This window comes from Amblyomma americanum, chromosome 8, assembly GCF_052857255.1.
Source record: "Amblyomma americanum isolate KBUSLIRL-KWMA chromosome 8, ASM5285725v1, whole genome shotgun sequence".
In the NCBI taxonomy this organism is placed as follows: domain Eukaryota; kingdom Metazoa; phylum Arthropoda; class Arachnida; order Ixodida; family Ixodidae; genus Amblyomma; species Amblyomma americanum.
The window spans coordinates 38,222,014-38,240,451 of record NC_135504.1 but is presented as its reverse complement, the minus strand read 5'-3'; the positions used below and the strand labels follow the sequence as shown (position 1 = coordinate 38,240,451).

At 48.4% G+C, this 18,438-nt stretch overlaps 1 protein-coding gene across 1 annotated transcript; it reads right to left on the bottom strand.

Moving 5' to 3' along the window:
• Positions 1-6,520: 6,520 nt before the first annotated feature.
• On the bottom strand, positions 6,521-17,857 carry LOC144102318 (uncharacterized). Its single transcript, XM_077635620.1, has 5 exons — positions 17,705-17,857; positions 15,999-16,750; positions 8,964-9,099; positions 7,027-7,775; positions 6,521-6,850 (listed from the first exon to the last, which is right to left on the bottom strand). Coding segments are annotated over exons 1-5 (1,710 nt in total). The 5' UTR covers positions 17,777-17,857; the 3' UTR covers positions 6,521-6,849.
• Positions 17,858-18,438: the final 581 nt, after the last annotated feature.

The following is an 18,438-nucleotide window of genomic DNA, read 5'->3' as shown; positions in this document are numbered from 1 at the left end:
GGGCTGTTCACCAATTATCTCTCTCAATAAGCCCACTTTGGATTATCGCTTGTCCCATCCTGTTCTCTTGTCCTTCGTTTTTACCTGCACTATAAAGAAAAAAAAACATATATAATCCCGATATTTCGAACTACTCGCTCTATCGAACACATCGCTTGAAGATCTTATGTAAACATATAAGAAAGTCGCACAATACGCAATGCTCCAATTTCGTTGGTCGTTCGTTATATCGAACTACGCCCTGCGCCCCTGCCAGTGCGCTTATCCTATCTGCACTCTTTTATCACCCTCCGCCAACCGCATTCGGTCAGCTGCTGGGCCTTGGGCGCGTGTTCAAAGCACAGGCGGTGGAAAACCGCATGACGAAGTGAACGTGAGGGGCGCTTGATGGTAGCCTTCTATCTACTGTACTCATTTTTCACGCCACACTGCTATCATGCGATGATGCCGACGGCGGGTCATGCCTGGCGTGCTTCGTTGCCGAGAGTGTTCCGGAAACAGTCTGTACCTTCACTTTAATGAGCAATTATTGTACTTTTAGTGTGCTGGTGGCAAGATTAAGCATTTTTTGACAGGAAACGACTAGTTCCAAAGAACCTAGCGCTGCTGCTTTGATGCGAAGCAGGTCAGGCGTAGGAACACCTAGCAAGCGATGTGCTACGAGCACACGTGTAGAGTTGGTGCAATGTATTATTCTTGCTTCTAGGTTAAAGGTAAGCTCATCTAATGCCATTTCACATAGATAAAATTACCGATATATCGAACAATTTCGCGATGATCCATTCAAGTTCAAGAGGTGGTTCTTGCGTGCAAGTACCCCAAACTATCGCTGCTAGGAAAATCAACAAAAGCAAAGAACGCGTTCAAAGTAGGAACTATTTCAATGACACAATTACCGTCTTCATCAACAGGCCCAGTCATGACAACACATCGCGAGCTGAATTGAATACATGTCGCAAGTAAGCGGCGAGTTACATTGTCGTTTTTGTAATGTTGTAGTCTGAGATCAGAAACGTATATTCTGCCTCTCGCACAAATGCTATTTGAGAAATTTGTGCACACGTAAGCGGGGTTCATGAGCGAGCGTCTCGGTACGAAATGTAAGCCATCTCCTGTCGAGGTGACCTTTACTCAGCTTTCAAAACTGAAGTGCGCGCAGGCAAGCAGCGGCGGTCAGCGGCTCGGATAACAGGGATGGACGAATCCATACGTGTGCAACGCAATTGGAGACGGGATGCAGCTCGTAGGTTCTTCGCGATGTTTGTACACGCAAATCGTTCGCGCCGGCAACGACATTCATTCAACCATCACACCACAAGCATTCCTCCAGCGCCGCTTGAGTGCAACTCTGACAAACGTCCCGTGCTCCAGTATAGCGTTACAAAGCATTTTTGGTGAAACGTCACTGTCTACGATGCGCACCGAGCGAGCGTCTACACGTAACAAGCAATGCACACCTCTCAATGAACAGCGCTCTATGTTTCGGACAGGCGATAATGCAAAGATTAAAAAATAAATGTAACCCGCCTCAGAACGTGAGTGTGCGTTTCCGGAAGAGACAAGTAAATCGAACTCACACGGTGCTAACCAAAGCATAGTTCCATTTCGGCCGACATTCACGGGCTAACTTATATTTGCGGCCACGCATCTACCTTGCAACACGAAAAAGACCGTAGACAGCTCGCGAGCGGCGGCTTGCCATCACGAGTTTCGCAACTACTGTCTTTCCGCGCGTTAGGGAAGGCATAGCGGCACAGACATAAGCGGCATTAGTAGAGAACCCGATGGCTTCCGCTGCTTATAACGCCAGTTACAAACCAGGATAGGAAGTTTTTCGCTGCGCACATAATCTATTCTGCACACACAGCCGTGCTTAGAATGGTTTAGGAGACCGAATGAGTAAAAAAAAATAGTTTAGACTTACCGTAAGTAGACGATTAAGTTGGATTTCGATCAAAACGTAATCCGTGAGAGAACACGCCAACGACACCGACACATCCGTGCACACAGTTGCCTGCAGCCCGAATGATTTTCCGCCGTCTCGCGGTAAAATTTGTAAAACGTCGAACAAAACCCCATTTCACGGTCGTATCTTTAATGCTCGCACTATTGCCGTGTGTATTTGGATCTCTTACCCAAGATCACAAAGGGCAATTTGTTAACAAGCTTAAACTCTCCACTCGCTCTTTGGAAACCCTATTGTTTTAGCGAAAACAAAACCGAAACCTTACTGCTTTGTCCATACGCGCCGCATCTCCTACCGAACAGTATGTGGCACACTTTTCGATTATAATTAAAAGTTGCATAGCATAACGTCTTTTCTGCATGTGTTCGTGTTCAGAGAACTCGTATGGGCGATATGAGAGTGTCAGGAGCTCCGAAGTAGCAGAGATAAGGGAAGGAACGAAAAATACTGTCTTTGTATTGTTGCGTCGCAGCACTTTTTCACGTGAATGCAAACTGCTAAGGTATAAATGGAAGACGTCAATCGCGCAGAGGATCGTGCTGTTGGACACTGTTCTAACGGTGTTTCTAATAGATGGGCACATCCTTTGAGTCTCACATCCGCCTTTTCCCCTTTATTTCCAAGTTGTTTTAAAAACAAATGCAAACTCGCTGTTGAAATGTTTCTAAATTAAGCGCGTTAGTAACGATCGAAAGATGGAATGAAATTGTCTCGAGGGATTCTATTAACGGAGACCGTGTTCGTTTGATGTAGCAGAGTTTACAGGAACCCTTACTTCAGAAATGGCTGCGTTTCCTCGCTTTACCTGTTAGCATTAAATGTTCTTTATTTACATTCATAATATACGTCAGTGTATAACAACAAAAGTAGCTTTTAAAGGCTCCTAGAGATTCTGAATAAGGCTTCTATAAACAGGAGGGCATTTCATTGTCCTCACACAATATTTTTTTAATTCCTCAAAAGCGAAGGAGGGGGAGGACTCTACTTTTGTAGAACGGGGCAAAGCAAGGATGATTCAACGAATGGAGCGAAGGCGTCTGACCTTGAGCAATTCAGGGTAAGACGGCTTGACCTTGAGGTCATTCAAGGCCATGAGAGGATGAGTGAGACTAGTCAGGGGCAGTGGGTGGGTGTGATACTCATCCGTGCTCTCTGATCGACCACCTCGATTGCCGCCATCTTGGTGTGACCGCGACCATTGCTGTTAAGTAGATTTAGGGTCCAGACAGTCGCCCTTACGGTTTGGAACAAGAGGCCCTTGGAGGCTGAGTCACAACAGGAGCAGACAGCTCGTTGGCAGCCGGAGTAAGTATGGACGGTTGATGCTGTGGGACAGTGACCAGTATGGTGACGCCCTCAGGGCTAGGTAGAAACGTAACTACGGCTTACAGTTAGGCTAAATTCCACTCAGAGCGATAGAAGTGTTACACAGGGCACCTTAGCAGACAAATGCCACCGCAGCCCTATCTATGGCGCAAACTAATTATGCGGATGCTCAAGGTACAGCAACTGGCTTACTCTCAGTGGACACCATGCCGCGAAGGAAGGTACAAAGGAGTCAGCGAAAGAACAAAGGGGGAAAGAGGCCCTGTAATGGAGGCCCTGGCATTGATTAGACTACGTGAGGAGCGCGACATCTATACAGGTATGGAGGGAATCTGTCCAAGTCCCAAATATGACACGGTAACAAATTGGTCGCACATGCATGGCGGTCGAACATGGCCAGCAGCGAGCGGAATTGGTGTGATGGAGACAATCGGAGGAGTCAGCCAAGCCGGGTAAGGTTGCGCCAACAGTGATGTCCTGAGGAGGTAGGTCTCCAGTCTAGCACCGCGATTATATAGTGAGAGTAATTGTAGCAGCAGCCAGTAGAGCTAGCTCGTGTGCGCCATTTCCGCTCGTTCCTTGAGCATGTCCTGGCTATGAATCTTGTGTATGAACATAAATGTAGGAGACTGCTGAAGATGCAAAAGAGTTCCCTGCTCAGCGACTATGTGCGGATGTCCTCTTGCTTTACCAACAGAAGGGGCGCGTAGCCAAAGGAAACCTTGCCTTGAAAAATACTATGCGACATCCTTATCTGCAAATGAAATAGTGGTGGTATATATATGAAGCTTCCGTTTCTGCCTGACCCCCGGAGCGAGGCTTTCCTCTGCAGCGACTAGAGAAACAGATTAGCTTGAGACTGGCACCTTCAGTCCTGCCAATGAAAAATTAGGGGACACTTAGGTAGGCTATGAGGGACGCCGTAGTGAAGGGCTCCAGAAGTTTCGACCACCTGGCGTTCTTTAACGTGCACTGACATCGCACAGCACAGGGGCCTCTAGCATTTGCCCTCCATCGAAATTCGACCGTCGCGGCCGGGATCGAACCTTCGTCTTTCGGGCCAGCAGCCGAGGGCCACAACCACTGAGCCACCGCGGCGGCTCTGTTACTCTAATTAGTATTCAATAATTAGCACGTCTATAGTTCACTCTCCCATCCTTATACCTCAAGCAAGTCAACGTGCCTACGTTGCCTGGACAGCAGCGTGCCAGCTGGTGACCCGAGGGTCGTGAGTTCGAATCCCGACTCATATTTCTGGAATTTTCCCACTACGTAAAGTGAATTGTTGCATAATGGTAAGTCGTTCGATACATGCGCCGACATTTAATACAAGTTATCGATACTTTTTTCAATTATTTCCATTCCAAACATCCACGTGTGACGTCACGAGTGTCGTGAGTTTCTCGACCCAACGCCGACGTCGCCGGGTTTACCGCTGAACGGGCTCCTTAATGCTATCGCGTTAAAAGCGGTACGTATGTTTCAAGACCAACACCTGTTACTGGCTCTCGCCGCCGTACAGGGTCGACACAAAAAAAAACTATCGTATCACTTAATCACTTAATCTGGTCGCTTGTCTTTCCCGTTAGATCAATATGAACTGATAACCTGTCCAGCAAACGATTGCTACTGATATGGCGCGGACGACGGAAGTCCTTCACTGGCCATAGCTTTATTGAAGATCTCTCGTGGCCGAGTGAGCTGTCCCTTAGTGTCAAGCACCGGCCAATAACCGACGCCTTCTCTCTGATTTTATTTTGCTGCTAGCGTAGTACATAAGTGCTCTGTCGGGGCAGCATCCATTAAACAGTTTCCGGTAGGGATTTTGACCTGCCGGATTCGGCAAAAAGATGAGGCGTGGGGTATTGTGTGTTTTATTAAGCCCACCTGCTTACGAGCAGCCTTCTAATTCCCCAACAGCGGCTCAGAGCCACCATCCCTTCCTTGCAATAAAAGCTTCATTCATTCATTCATTCATTCATTCATTCATTCATTCATTCATTCATTCATTCATTGGAAATGCAGGCAATGTTTGCAATAAGATAAAAAATGCTAGTTTCAACAAGCCAAAATGTGAAATAATAAAGGTTGACTTTGGGCTACGTTGAAACCATCCCGAGCACTATTTGTGCTGACATCCCTGGAACCCTCTAGCAAACGTTGCGCCCTGTTGCTTCGGAGAAATGGAGCAGCACTACGTGGTTCAAGCGGCAAATTCATGGAAACTGTGTGATCCACAAATGGCGACCTTAGTGAACACTGTTGCGACATTTGCAGCATCACACAGAAAATAATGGCATCAGTAGGGACAGCAACAACATGGTTAGCAGCACAGCGCTACCGCCACGCATTTCATACTGGCCGAGGTGTCGACCCCGAATTAAGTGTAATGACGGGCGTGACGCAAATAATGTGGTGGCCGATTGCTTAAAACCATTTTCAGATAAACGTAAGATTATCCGGGCCAGAATGACATTGCTGCACCGGTAGGTCGTACTCCCTCCCCTGCAGTATGTTCCGTTCCAGTGTCAGCAAGTTTTGGAAAGAAAGCACTTATATAGCTATAGAAGCACTCCACATGTGAAGGGGCAAAGTGGCAGAACTTTAGCGAGCACAATGCGAATAAAAACTACACTAAGACTCAGAGGGCGAGGCTGCATTGCCCTGGAATGTGTAGTAGTAGGCTTAATTTGATGACCCGTTTTACAGGACACATGTACCTGGGACAGAAACTGTATGTACGCTCTGCAGGCGGAGCGGAATTCAAATCACCAGGTTACCAAAGAAAGACATCTAAAACGGACACCCATGCAGAGAAAGGGTCTTGATTCCCTTGCTCAACAGAGCTCCAGGCGACTTCCGGCTTAAGTTGTGCTGCTACAAAGCGATGGGCCGTATACCCAAGAACTGCGACTGAGAATCCAGATTAACGTACAAAGGTTGTCGTCTTGAACGAGATGCCCCTAAACAAAAAACAACGGCGTAATATCACGGAGCTGCATGTTTCGATCCCAAGTGCGACCGCGCACCTCTGGTTTTACCATGGGCACTACCTTTTCCCATGGTCTGGAGCTGCACTTCTCTGGAATGAAGTACCTGGAAATCCTCTTTGACCCACCTCGAGCATACCAATTCAAATTGCCCTTAGTACCCTTTTGGCCAAGCTCCCCTCACCAATAAAATCAAATAATTTTCAGTAAAAAAGTGGAATAAGTGATGAATCATATATAATAGCATATAATGCATTTCTTTTTATTCAAAGGGAAGTCTCAACCAAGCTCTTCAAGGTGGTAGTGGAAGCTTTTTTGTAGAATTCGATCTCCTTTTGAGCACTGCTTACGCTAACAACGTCCAGTAGCGGAACTGAAGCCTTCATCCCCGATGTCTTCGCGCTTCTGTTCGTTTATTTGATTAAGTGTTTAATCCCAAGAGATTGTTGGAGACGTCTCTGAAGAGGCATAAATTAAAGCTTCTTGTAGCAGTCAACTTTCATCCATCCAGTGCGCTGACTTGCAGATAAGGTGATGGTATTAGTGCAGATAAGAAAGAAGAATTTTTCTGAAAAAGAAAGGGCAGCAGAAGTAATTATTCAATACTCAATACACTTGCACCGACATTTGCGTCAGCCAAGTACCCCAAATGAGAAACCGATGAATACCAACTTGCGCTATAATTAGGATCGCAAACACCTATAATTCAGCCTATGAGCATTGATACTGCTCGCAATCACTTACCACCACTTGAGAACTTTTACGACGGTTCCGTAGCCTCCACCGAAACCACCGAGGCCGCCATATCCACCCGCTCCACCGAAGCCACCGGCTCCACCGAGCCCACCATGGCCACCATGACCACCAGCCCCACCAAGACCGCCGTAGCCACCGGCGCCAGCAAGGCCACCATAGCCTCCAGCCCCACCAAGACCACCAGCGCCGCCGAAACCACCGCCGACTGCGACGGTGGGCACAGCGGAAACGGCGACAGTCGGGACAGCGACAGCCACGGGACGAGCCACAACAACGGGACGGGCCACAACCACGGGACGGGCCACGGCGACAGCCGGACGAGCGACGGCCACGGCAGGTGCAGCGAAGACACCGTATCCGGCACCGCCACCGAGGCCACCTCCCAGGCCGACACCACCAGCGCCGCCCAGACCTCCACCGAGGCCAAGTCCGGCTCCACCGTACAGGCCGGACACGCTTCCGGTGCTGACACCATACGAGGTAGAGACGCTTGCGGCCGGTGCAGCTCTGGCCACACCGGGAGCTGCTACAGCCACTGGGGTGGCAACGACGGCAAGGCCAGCGCCACCTCCGGCGCCTGCTCCAGCGCCGTGGCCGTAGCCGCCACCAAATCCAGCGCCGCCTCCAGCACCAAATCCAGCTCCACCACCGGCCCCAAATCCAGTTCCGTAGCCGCTGTAGCCACCAATGAAACCGGCCGAAGCGGCGGAGACGAATCCAAGGAGAGTGACGGCAAGCTACGGGACGTGATAGAAACGTGAGAAGGGTGAACTGTCAGAGGGCGACCGACTTCTATACACGTGTTGTGTAAGCAGAAATGCGCGTCGCTCTATGTGTGTAAACTTTTCAGAAATATGTCGCTCGGGAGTAACGACGAGACAGGACGCCTAGGTAGATTTTAGGTGTTCATCTAGATTTTCCTGCCCAAAGAAGTAGCAACGTTTTCTGTGCCTAACCCCTGCTCCTCAGCCCCTCTGAACACCGGGTCGCCAGCGTCGCATGGCCCCAAACAGCACATTCTATATATCGCGCTTCACCCTGCTCTCATGGCCCCAGTCAAATGTAGCTGACATCCTCATTCCCCAGTCCGTTACGGCGGGATGTTCAGTTTGTAGCGTGCAATTGCAACATTGAGGACCACAACGACACCAAGATGCATAGACAAGACGTCTTTTGAGAGGATTGCTGAAAGCACCGCTCTTATCTAACAGTGCGCAGTGACACTGATATAACCGGGATAAATGGCAAAGGCACGCGTTTCAGGAACAACGTTCCTCTAAAAGGGTTTGAAAAACGCTGCAGAAGTGTTCTACCTAGTCCTAATAGCTTCGCTTGCCCTGGTACACCGCATCAAGAGCAGCAATTCGTCAGTAACACAGTGAATGAGCCTCGTCTCGAAAAGTAGCTGGGCCATAATGCCGAAATTTCTTCTTCAAATTTTTGTTAACGACCGTCCTTTTCAAGACTACAGGCACAAGTTTTCTGCATCGCATTTTTCAAGCAACGTTGATTCATTATCACCAGCCTCACTACGCGCTCCGCAGCACAAAGGCCTCTCCCATATGTACTTCCAAATAACTTAATCCTGTGCCAGCTGCGGCCACCTTTCTGCCACAAACTTCCTGACTTCATTCGCCCAACTTCCTCCGCGACGTTGATTACGGCAATTCAATTACTTTCAAAGCCCTATAGCCTCGTCATGATCGCTCTTCGCGTATTGAGCCCCACAAAAGCCTCAGATGCCGACTAAGATACGTATAGCTGGCACAGCTGCGTACGAACACAAATTTAATGCCAGTCGGGCAATCTTCAGCTACCAACCAATTTCCCTTCACTGTTGTACTGCAATGCTAAGAGACATACGCAGTGGACCGCAATCAGAACGAAGGTTTCGGACGGATACCCCCCAGAGCTACCATACTCACAACAGCGTTCATGTCGATGCTGGTTAGATCCACTGACGTTGTAAAGATCCGAGTAACCAGAGCGATGTGAGACTCGTCGGTAAATGCGGGCAGTTTATATACTCTAACCCGCACTGTGCAGGGATGGGTGGCAGCCCTTCAAAGGCTTTTAAAAAAGAAATAGCAGGGGAAGCAGCCAATGATCGCGGAGGACGTCGCTTCGAAAGCGAGCGTTAGGAGAAGAGGGGAGGAGGGGGGAGGAGAAAAGTGTATACGCGCGAAACTTACACACCGTTCAGTGAGTGACCGTTTCGAACGAAGCTCACGGGGATTCCCCTCCCTGAGTCCTCTCCCTGGTTTCGTCCGGGGCGCCTCCTAGTTCCTCCTCCCCCAGCTTTTAGTAGGGCGGGCCGAAGAGTCTGTTCAGGGTCCCGGATGAAAAACAAATAGGCACAACTAAGTACAGAGTAAAAAAAACAACACGGCGCCACGTCCTCCGCATCGCTTAACCCGATGTAACCAGAGGCGCCGCCCTCCGACTCACATTCCTCTCACCCTTAACTTGACCGTTCGAAAGGGGGGGGAGGGGGGGGGGAGCTCTCAGGACCGTCCTGAATCCATCGCACAGCAAGCGAGAGCAGCACCCAAGGTTGAGGAGTTGAATCGCTGCCAGACCAGGACGGAACCCACGGAACGTGATGAGCGCTTTGGGGGTATAGCGTAACCGCGGCGGCAGCCCAAATTCACTTTGTGTGCGAGCGCTGGTTTAAACGGCGGCTCGGTTTCGTTATGCTGGTCTCGTCTTATCTCGCAAGCCGCGCCTGCGTGTCGGGTTGATGGAGCCTCTCGCAGGCCTCTTTGGCGCGTTATCTCGCTTTCAATCGTAATTGCAGATACTGAACATCCCTTTAACGATGGACGGGGTTAGCGGACCGGAAGAGGCTTCGGCTCTTCGCGAAGGGTTTTAGATAAGACTCATACTGCAACGAATAATATTCTGTCGCTGCATGCCCCGGGGGTCTTAATGTTCTTTTTTTTCTTTTGTGAATACTGTTCGCAGATCTCTTGTACTTATATTCTTCCTTGAAGGACTCGGGAAGAATTTGTTTCAAGTTTTGAGTTTTCTGGTATTGCAGCAACTGTTGGTACAGATCAGCAGTGAAGGCGTCACCTATGAGATTAAAAATGACTTCCCATACATGTAACACCACTCGACGTAACACAAATAGCAATACTAAGACCTATGTTTGGCGTTTGAGATGCCCAAAAACGGACAAAGACCGCCATTATGGGACCCATTAATCGATCCCTCTTTACACCAATCTGCAGTTTCCGCGTGTCAATGGAGGTGAGATCATCTCCACTTCTGTAGGAAGTTTTGTTGCTCAGATGGATTCTGAAGCTGAGCACAGTCTTAATTAAGGATATTTTTGTACACAAGATCTTCATTTTCCACAAAACAATGTCTGAGAACAGTAAAACAAACATTCATTTGAAAGCCATCCAGTGGTCGATAGTAAGAGGCCAGTGAGTTAACGTATACGAAATTATAGGCACATTCGTGAGCATCAAAAAATAATGTCAAACTCATCTCGAAACCGTAGTGAGAGTATCTGACCGATATGTTGTAAGAAAATATTATTGCAGGCAGCAGTGAAGCGTTGCATACGAGTCATTAGGAAATGCGATTGGCGACGCGTGATTCCAGGGCGTCCTTTCGTTCCTCGCCTGAATGAGCTCATGCAAATGAACGCACACGAACGCCCAAGGACCCTGAAAGGTGCTCACGAAGATCAGCTCAGTCAGCGACGCACCAAGATTGATTAAGTGTAATGACGGCCCCCGGTGCAACTAAGCTGCACCACCTTCACGCACAAGGGCACAAGCAGCCACGAAAAACTTCGCAAGCTAACATTAAGCGTCTTATTTGTCATTACGGTGCCTCTTAATCGCTCAGCTAGCCTGCACGGAGGGACACGAGAGGAAGATTAACGCGTTGCACTGCTCCAAATTTCCCTCTCTCTGTACGAGGTTGTGGTATGTTCGCCGACGAAATCAGGCTTATACTGTGCCACTAGAAACTTGTGACGACAGTTTAATGCTGGCTTAAACGCTCGTCTGTTTGAGACTAGAACATAGCGACGTGCCTGTGTTGTACTACGGTTGGTATCGCAGCACCTTACCAGACAGAACTGCCAAGTCTGATGCCACCTGCTTCGCCAACGTTTTTCGGTGAGAGGTAGTGTTTGCGTTACTGGGTCAGCTGTCTCCTCGACGGCGAAATGCACACCACGAGGAATATAGCCTTCCGGCAGCACGCGCCACCTGATAGGGCTTCAGTTTTTGATCCCAAGTGCCCTCCAATAGGGTTCATGGGATTACCACCTGTGTGACGACCGCTTCAGATACAACTTCAAGACCCCAGGTAGCATTAGAATAATTTTAGGGGATATTTAAGTTTCGGTAACAACGCGTGTTTCATTGAAATGCTGCCGTAAGGTTAAAAATTTACAAATGACTCTAATGCTGTATCCTGTGAACAGTAGTTTAAAGTTCGAAGCAAGGCATTTTAATCGTAACTGTAATAGAAGCTGGTGGAGCATGTGGGGCAATAAATCAGTGGTGAATAAATCAGTGGATCAGTGGTGGGGCAATAAATTTCGCTTTAAAAAAATCGTAATTGTGGAATAGCATTACGAATGTATTTCAAGCGTTAAGTCCTAGAACTTTCTGCATTGTTTATGCAGTAATGATGTTCTTCAGTTATTAGAATTTCGCAGCAAATCCTAGAATTGTGCACGCCATAGTTTCCGTCTGTAGCACCGAAATTTTGTTACACAGCTTCACTCATTCAGACGACGACTTGTAAGACACCCTCCATGACTGGCTATAAAGGCATGAGCCCCTGGTGTCTATTTGAAGGTAAGTGTATGAGTTGCATGTTTTCGTTGCACTGTATTATAGTGCAATATTGTTTCCCTTTTGCTCGTGTCTGCTCCCCCTTGCGCAGAGCGGATTGAAGCTGTGAACTCTCACAGGGGACTGGTCTGACCCTCTTTAATTACTATAGAGGTACAGCGAAACTTGCACATGTGTTGTCTAAATGCTTAACTGAAGTTTCGAAACCACTCCTCCAACATGTATTTGCAACTTTTCATGAACACCTGAAAGAAAAAGAACATCAAAAACAATATATGAACGTTGGACTTTAGTAATAAGAATTACATAGTTCTACCGCTTCCATGTTACCTGCCAAGAACTCGATGCTGACCTTGAGAGTATTTACAGCTGGATACGTTGCGATTTACCTCCCTGTCGTCTTGACGAGCATATTCGTCCAGCTATGCGGTACCCGACGTACGGGTACGTCGCCTGCTGGTGTTGTTGTTTTTCAGCCGCCGCGAAGCGAAGCGCAACCCGACGCATCCAACCGCGTTGCCTCATTTTCTTCGCCCACAAACCGCGTGCTTAGCTCGCATGCATCAGCGCCAAATACTTTGAAAGAAATTGCCGCGATTCTGCCACAGCAGCGGCCGAAAGAAGCAGACGCAATGCCACTGCGCATGTTGAAAATTCGGTACTTTTTTCTGAAGGTCTGTCTTTTCGAGTCGAGAGAAGCTGGTTCAACATTCCTAAAATAAAAAGAAGCATTTCATTCATGGTGGACTTATTCTTGTTGCACATGTCTTGTTATCGCTCCCTTCGTGTGCCTAATTGGAGTTGTGTGTGCTGAATTCAGCACACTCAACTCCAATTGGTGCTCTTTATTGTGTTCTTTATTGTTTTGTCTGAAGATACAGTTGTTGCCCTGCTGTTTTTTTATTTATTGTCACGTTATAAGGAGTGATTATTATTGTACCCTTGCTCGCGTTCTAACGGCAGTGCAGCGCCAGGAGTGTAGCCAGGGCCCATCCCTTACAAAAATTTCTTTAGACAGTCCATAGACTGTCTATGGACTTTAGCCTATGAAGTCTATAGAGATTCTATAGACAAATCCTATAGACCAGTCTATAGACAATCTATAGATTTATGGCCATACACTTTTAGTAGACTTTTATCTATAGATAGTCCATAGACAAATGTCTACTGAAAGTAGATAGGTTTATAGAATGCCTATAGACACAGGTTCATAGACAGTATATAGACTATTTGTAAATTTATGGCCATACACTTCCTATAGATTTCTGTCTATAGACCGTCTATAGACAAATGTCTACTGATAATAGACACAGGTCTATAGGCAGTCTATAGATGATCTGTAGACTTATGACCATACACTTCCTGTAGATTTCTGTCTATAGACCTCTATAGACAAAAGTACACTGGTCCAGTAGACATAGGTGTATAGATTGTCTATATACATTACAAAGTTAAGTGGCTAGCTGGTGATTCTGTAGACCTTTGTCTATAGACAGTCTATAAACCTTTGCCTACAAAACCTTTAGTAGACCATTGTCTATAGACTGTCTATAAACAGTTTACAACTGTTGAAGAAGGTCACGACATCACTCCTCTCACTTGGCTTCACCGCCATGATTATGATGTTTAGTATTGTCAGGGCTTGAATAAACTGAGTCGAACTGAAAACTGTGCCGCACATCGGGAAAATGAACGTGGAGTGTTTTCAAAGATACAGAGGCCACAGACACCGTGGCTTGTTTTCCGTCGTCAGAGTTTCATATCTCTGGCATGAGACACCAGCTTTCGCCATTACATCACTAAAGCTCAGGAAGCTCAGAGCCCCTCTACACGGCTTAAGCTGTATATTTCTGAAAATGCTGTACGTGTTGCCGCCACTGCCAAAACTAACATTTCTTGCAGCTAGGTTTTCTTATCCTGACGCCAGTTCATAGTGTTAGAACCGCATGTATAGGAGAGGTGCCATCGCATAAAAGCTTTTCGTGCTCTGGCTCCGTAAGTTTACTGACGGAGGCTTTCTAAGGGTCGGTTATAAATAGCACTTATCAGAATAAGTAATTATCAAGGACAACAGGCACGTCCTTCTGGGGTAGAATATGAAGACTGTTAAAATTCTCAATAAGGCAGCACTCGATTTCGCCTGAAGCGTTGTCACTTAGTCCTGCATGCTAATTTACAGCTACTGCAGCGCCAGCATCTGCACTGGTGGAACCGAATAATCACTGATCGCTGGCTGCACTAGTGGCCGACTGAAGAAACTAAGCGTAGTTTTCGAAACCACCTTTGTTGGTAATCTTTCAACAATGCAATTCAGCAGTTGAGCCAATTCAGCACGGCTGTTGAAAGTGGGAGACTTGGGAGACATCCCTATGCCCCATAAAGTGCTATACCAACAGAGCTACAGCTCTGCCTACTACTGAGCTCTACCAGCTAAGCTATGACTCTACCAACTGGGCTGCGGCTCCACCAATTGAGCAGGCAACATGTGAAGGTAGCGTCCTCAAATCCCATCGCCTTCATGCGGCTGTCTTTTCTTTCTGTGTAGCTATTTTCTATCTAGGTGATCACGCAACTATTATATCACCCCATCCAATAAGACACCAAAGAAAAGTTACATTTCCCTGTTCTTTACCATTATTTTAATCACTGTTGTTTCTTTCGCTTGTGTGCCGCGAAAGATTAACATTGCTTGCAGCAACTTTTGCTAACGGTCGCCGGAAGAGACTTGTGCACGCATCAGTGGCCAGAGGTACTGATCACTTATCAATGTCCGCGTTAAATTTGAGACCATCACCTCTAAGTTTGTATTTTAGCAGACGGTGAATTTGCGCAAGAGCTTCGGACATAGCAGTTACGATGTAAACAGGAGCACAGGAGCACATGACACAGCATAGAGGAGCGCGTCACGCTGTTATAACAAAAACGCAGTGATTTTTATTGAGCAACAAACATCCCAACTTGACTTGTCTCCCAGCTAACAAAAACAGTTTCCGTTTTCATTCAAACCCTTATCTTTGGACCCTGTCAAAGCGCAACAAGAAAGCCTATGAAAACATTGATTCATATCGTGAGCTTGTTGAGGGTGTTTTAGGTCAAAATAAATTATAAATCTTTTTAGCCCAGGCAGCTAGTGTGAATAGAGCGCTTTGACTTGGCGATGTGATGTATCCAAGTGTAGTCCGAAGCCTCCGTGCTCTGTAACAAAGAAAAATACCTTGCTTAGGAATTATAGCAATGGGTAGCTTACTCAGCATCACTGTCATGTAGAAAACAAAAACATAATGCCTCCCTCACAGGTTCCTTCCACTATAATATCAGGCGTTCTTCCGTATGTAAATCTTGGCGTTCCGTTAAGCGAGAGAACACTTTTTGCTGTTAGGGTGTGAGTGAAATATTTGTTCTCAAAGGTTTTACAACGCAACCTCATCTTCGGCCAGCTGCGTATTATCCAAGCAAACCCTAACTAAGAGGCGAAGTGCACTGAGAAGTGTGATCTCCAGCAGTCAGAGGACATGTTACTATTTCTGAGACGGTAAACTTTTCACCCCAGCATTGCGCAAGAGAGCAAGGAAAACAATAACTTAAAAGATACATTTAAAGATATATTTTATGCAACCTTTCATGCACTATGCAGATGATACATAACTTTGGGCGGTGTATGTTGCTAAGGTGACCCGAGTACTTTGCTGACAAACTCAGCAATGACCGCTGAAATGCTGTGGGCCACATCGCTCTTATGTATGGGTACAGTAACATTGCTTTTCAAGCATAAGAACTATAATGTCACTCGCGATGTCACCCGAGCTTCAGAAAGACTAACGTTAGCTAACCACCTGTGCTCTATTGATCTCATTACATGTTTCCAAAAATGCTTTTGTCCCATTTTCAGAAATTACTTTGTTCGTTAAAAAGTTACCGTTACAGTTATACAAGCCTTTTTGGTTCGGCTGAAAACTTCAATGGAAGATCCGCTGATGAGACGAGAATACACGAAGACATGAGATGAAAAGGAGGCAACTAGCAATAAAAACTAAATCTGGCGCCCAATTCCTTTCCCAGTCTTACACTGCATTCGTGTGCAGTCTTGTGTCTAAATAGTAACGACATCTTCCGGCCTCCGGCATTGTGCAAACTTACCACCACTTAGCTCCGTAGCCGTATGTCACGCCGAGCTTGCCAAGACCACCGTATCCGAGGCCGTGTCCGAGACCATAGCCGAGACCGTAGCCACCCCCGACAGCACCCAGGCCTCCTCCATAACCACCTCCGAGACCACCGAAGCCGCCAAAGCCGCCAAGACCGCCGACAGCGATGGCCGGACCAGCAGCTACGGTAGCGACAGCCGGAGCCGCGACAGCCACAGCCGGAGCTGCAATGGCCACGGGCCGAGCCACAGCCACGGGCCGAGCCACAGCCACGGTGACAGGACGAGCCACAGCCACAGCCGGAGCCGCAGCCACGGTGACAGCGGGACGAGCGACGGCCACACCAACGCCACCTCCGAGACCACCGAGACCAGCACCGAAGCTACCGAGGCCGCCTCCATAAACCAGGCCAGCGCCACCATAGCCAAGACCGGCGCCCCCGTAGCCGAGACCGGCGCCACCGTGTCCGGCTCCGCCGTAAAGGGTGGTCACGGAAGTGGTGGTGGTGCCGTAAGAGGTGCTGGCACGTGCTGGGACGGAGACGGTCCTGGCGATAGCGGGGGCCGCGACAGCGACGGGTGCGGCGGCGACGGTGAGTCCGGTACCGTAGCCGGCACCGTAGCCAGCACCGTAGCCAGCACCGAGCCCAGCGCCGTAGCCGAGACCGCCAGCGCCATAGCCGCTGTGGCCGCCGAGGAAGCCGGCGGAGGCAATGGAGACGAGCCCAAGAAGAACAGTGGCGAGCTGTGCGGGACGAGATAGGAAAGCGCGGACGTCGATTTGGCCAGGGTGAAGCCAATCACGTTGTACGGAGGGCTCCATTACAACAGCGAAACATTGTTTAGGTAGTGGTCATCGAAGTTAGGGCCTAACCGCAGTTTGCGAGCAGCAAAGCAAAGCAGTTTTCGTGGTGTATAGTCAGATGAACTCCCATTTGGGAAGTTTCACACTTTTCACGCACAGAAATTGGAGATTTCTTCTAATGACCACAAGAAAAAGCGACTGCACCCTATCATGTTCGGTCGCACTATAATACCAGGCGACCCACCCGCAGCTGTGGCTAAGTGCCGGCGCAGCTCTGCTAGTGTGCACAAGGTCGCGAGTTCGATTCCTGGCACAGTTGGCCACCATTGCGATAGACCGAAAACACAAGCTGCTTGTGTACTGAAGTTTTCGTGCTCACTAATCTAGTACCCCATGCGAAATTAGTCCAGAGTCACCTGTACTGCACGCCACACAAGGGCCAGTCTAGAATTGGTAAGTGCAAATCGATCGCTAAAACTTGGGTCACCTAACAAGCGGATGCATAATATCAGTGGAGTGCGCACGCTGAAATTAAAAATATCTGAAGACGGCTGCAATTAGTATGTCACAGATCTTTGAGGGTGGCTTTCGTCGCTAAATGATTAGCGAGATTATTTTTAGCTCTTTTTTCTGCTTTATTCTTGTTTCTTCCTGAGATACGATTTACTCACAGGTGCACAGGTGTTCCTCAGAGCATTACATTAGCCTTCGCTAAGAATTCAAATAAACATTAGCTCATTTCACTACTTGCACCTAATCACATGTTATAGGCTGAGGTACACTACGGGAAGTGAGCTGGGGCACTGTCAGACACGATCCCTCTTAGGCTAGTTAAAACCAGCCTCAAGTCGTCGTATCCGAGCGAACGAAATGGCGCGCAGTCCATATACTCACGACTGGATTCATGGCAAGACCATTCGGTATCTCTGCTGCGACCAAGAAAGATCCAAGGCGGTGTGTGACCATGCTCTACCGATGCCCGCCTCTTTTATAGTCGAAAGCCTGACACTGCCACAGTAGCGACAGCTCGCGAGAAAGTAAACTAAAGAAACAAATGCGCCTCCGGTAGCCAATGGTCGCGGCGGATACCTCCAAGGAAAACTTTCAACGGAGAAAGGAGGAGGGTGAAGCGAATGGCAAACTATGCAACGGCCCGGCAGAGAATGCTCGGAAGAGCGTCTCCTGCCGGGGAATCCCCGGCCGATGTGCCTCCTCGCGTCTTCCGCGGTGCCTCTCCTCCCCGACCAGAAGGGCGGGCCGAGGCGTCCGCGCAAGCGGGCTTCAAACGACACACGCTGGGATGAAGCCACTGCTTCGCCCTCGCCCATCGCTCTTAAGCTGATGTAACCACTGCTACAAACTGGCGCCGCCCTCTAGCTAACTCCCAATCACCCTCACCCTCGGAGGAGATCGTCCGAGAGAGGAGCAGGGTCCGTCCTGAATCTCATGCTCACCAGTTCATTCCAAGGTTGCGGCAGTGAATCGCTGCCAAGCCGCTGCTGCACGACGCTGGATGTGCGCGCAAGCGTGCTCGCTTTTGTGGGCCCGCGATTAGTATACAGTGGAACTCCGTCGTGGCTCTTTATCTTGGCGCGCCCTGTGTTATCTCGGCGTGAATGGCTTACGCC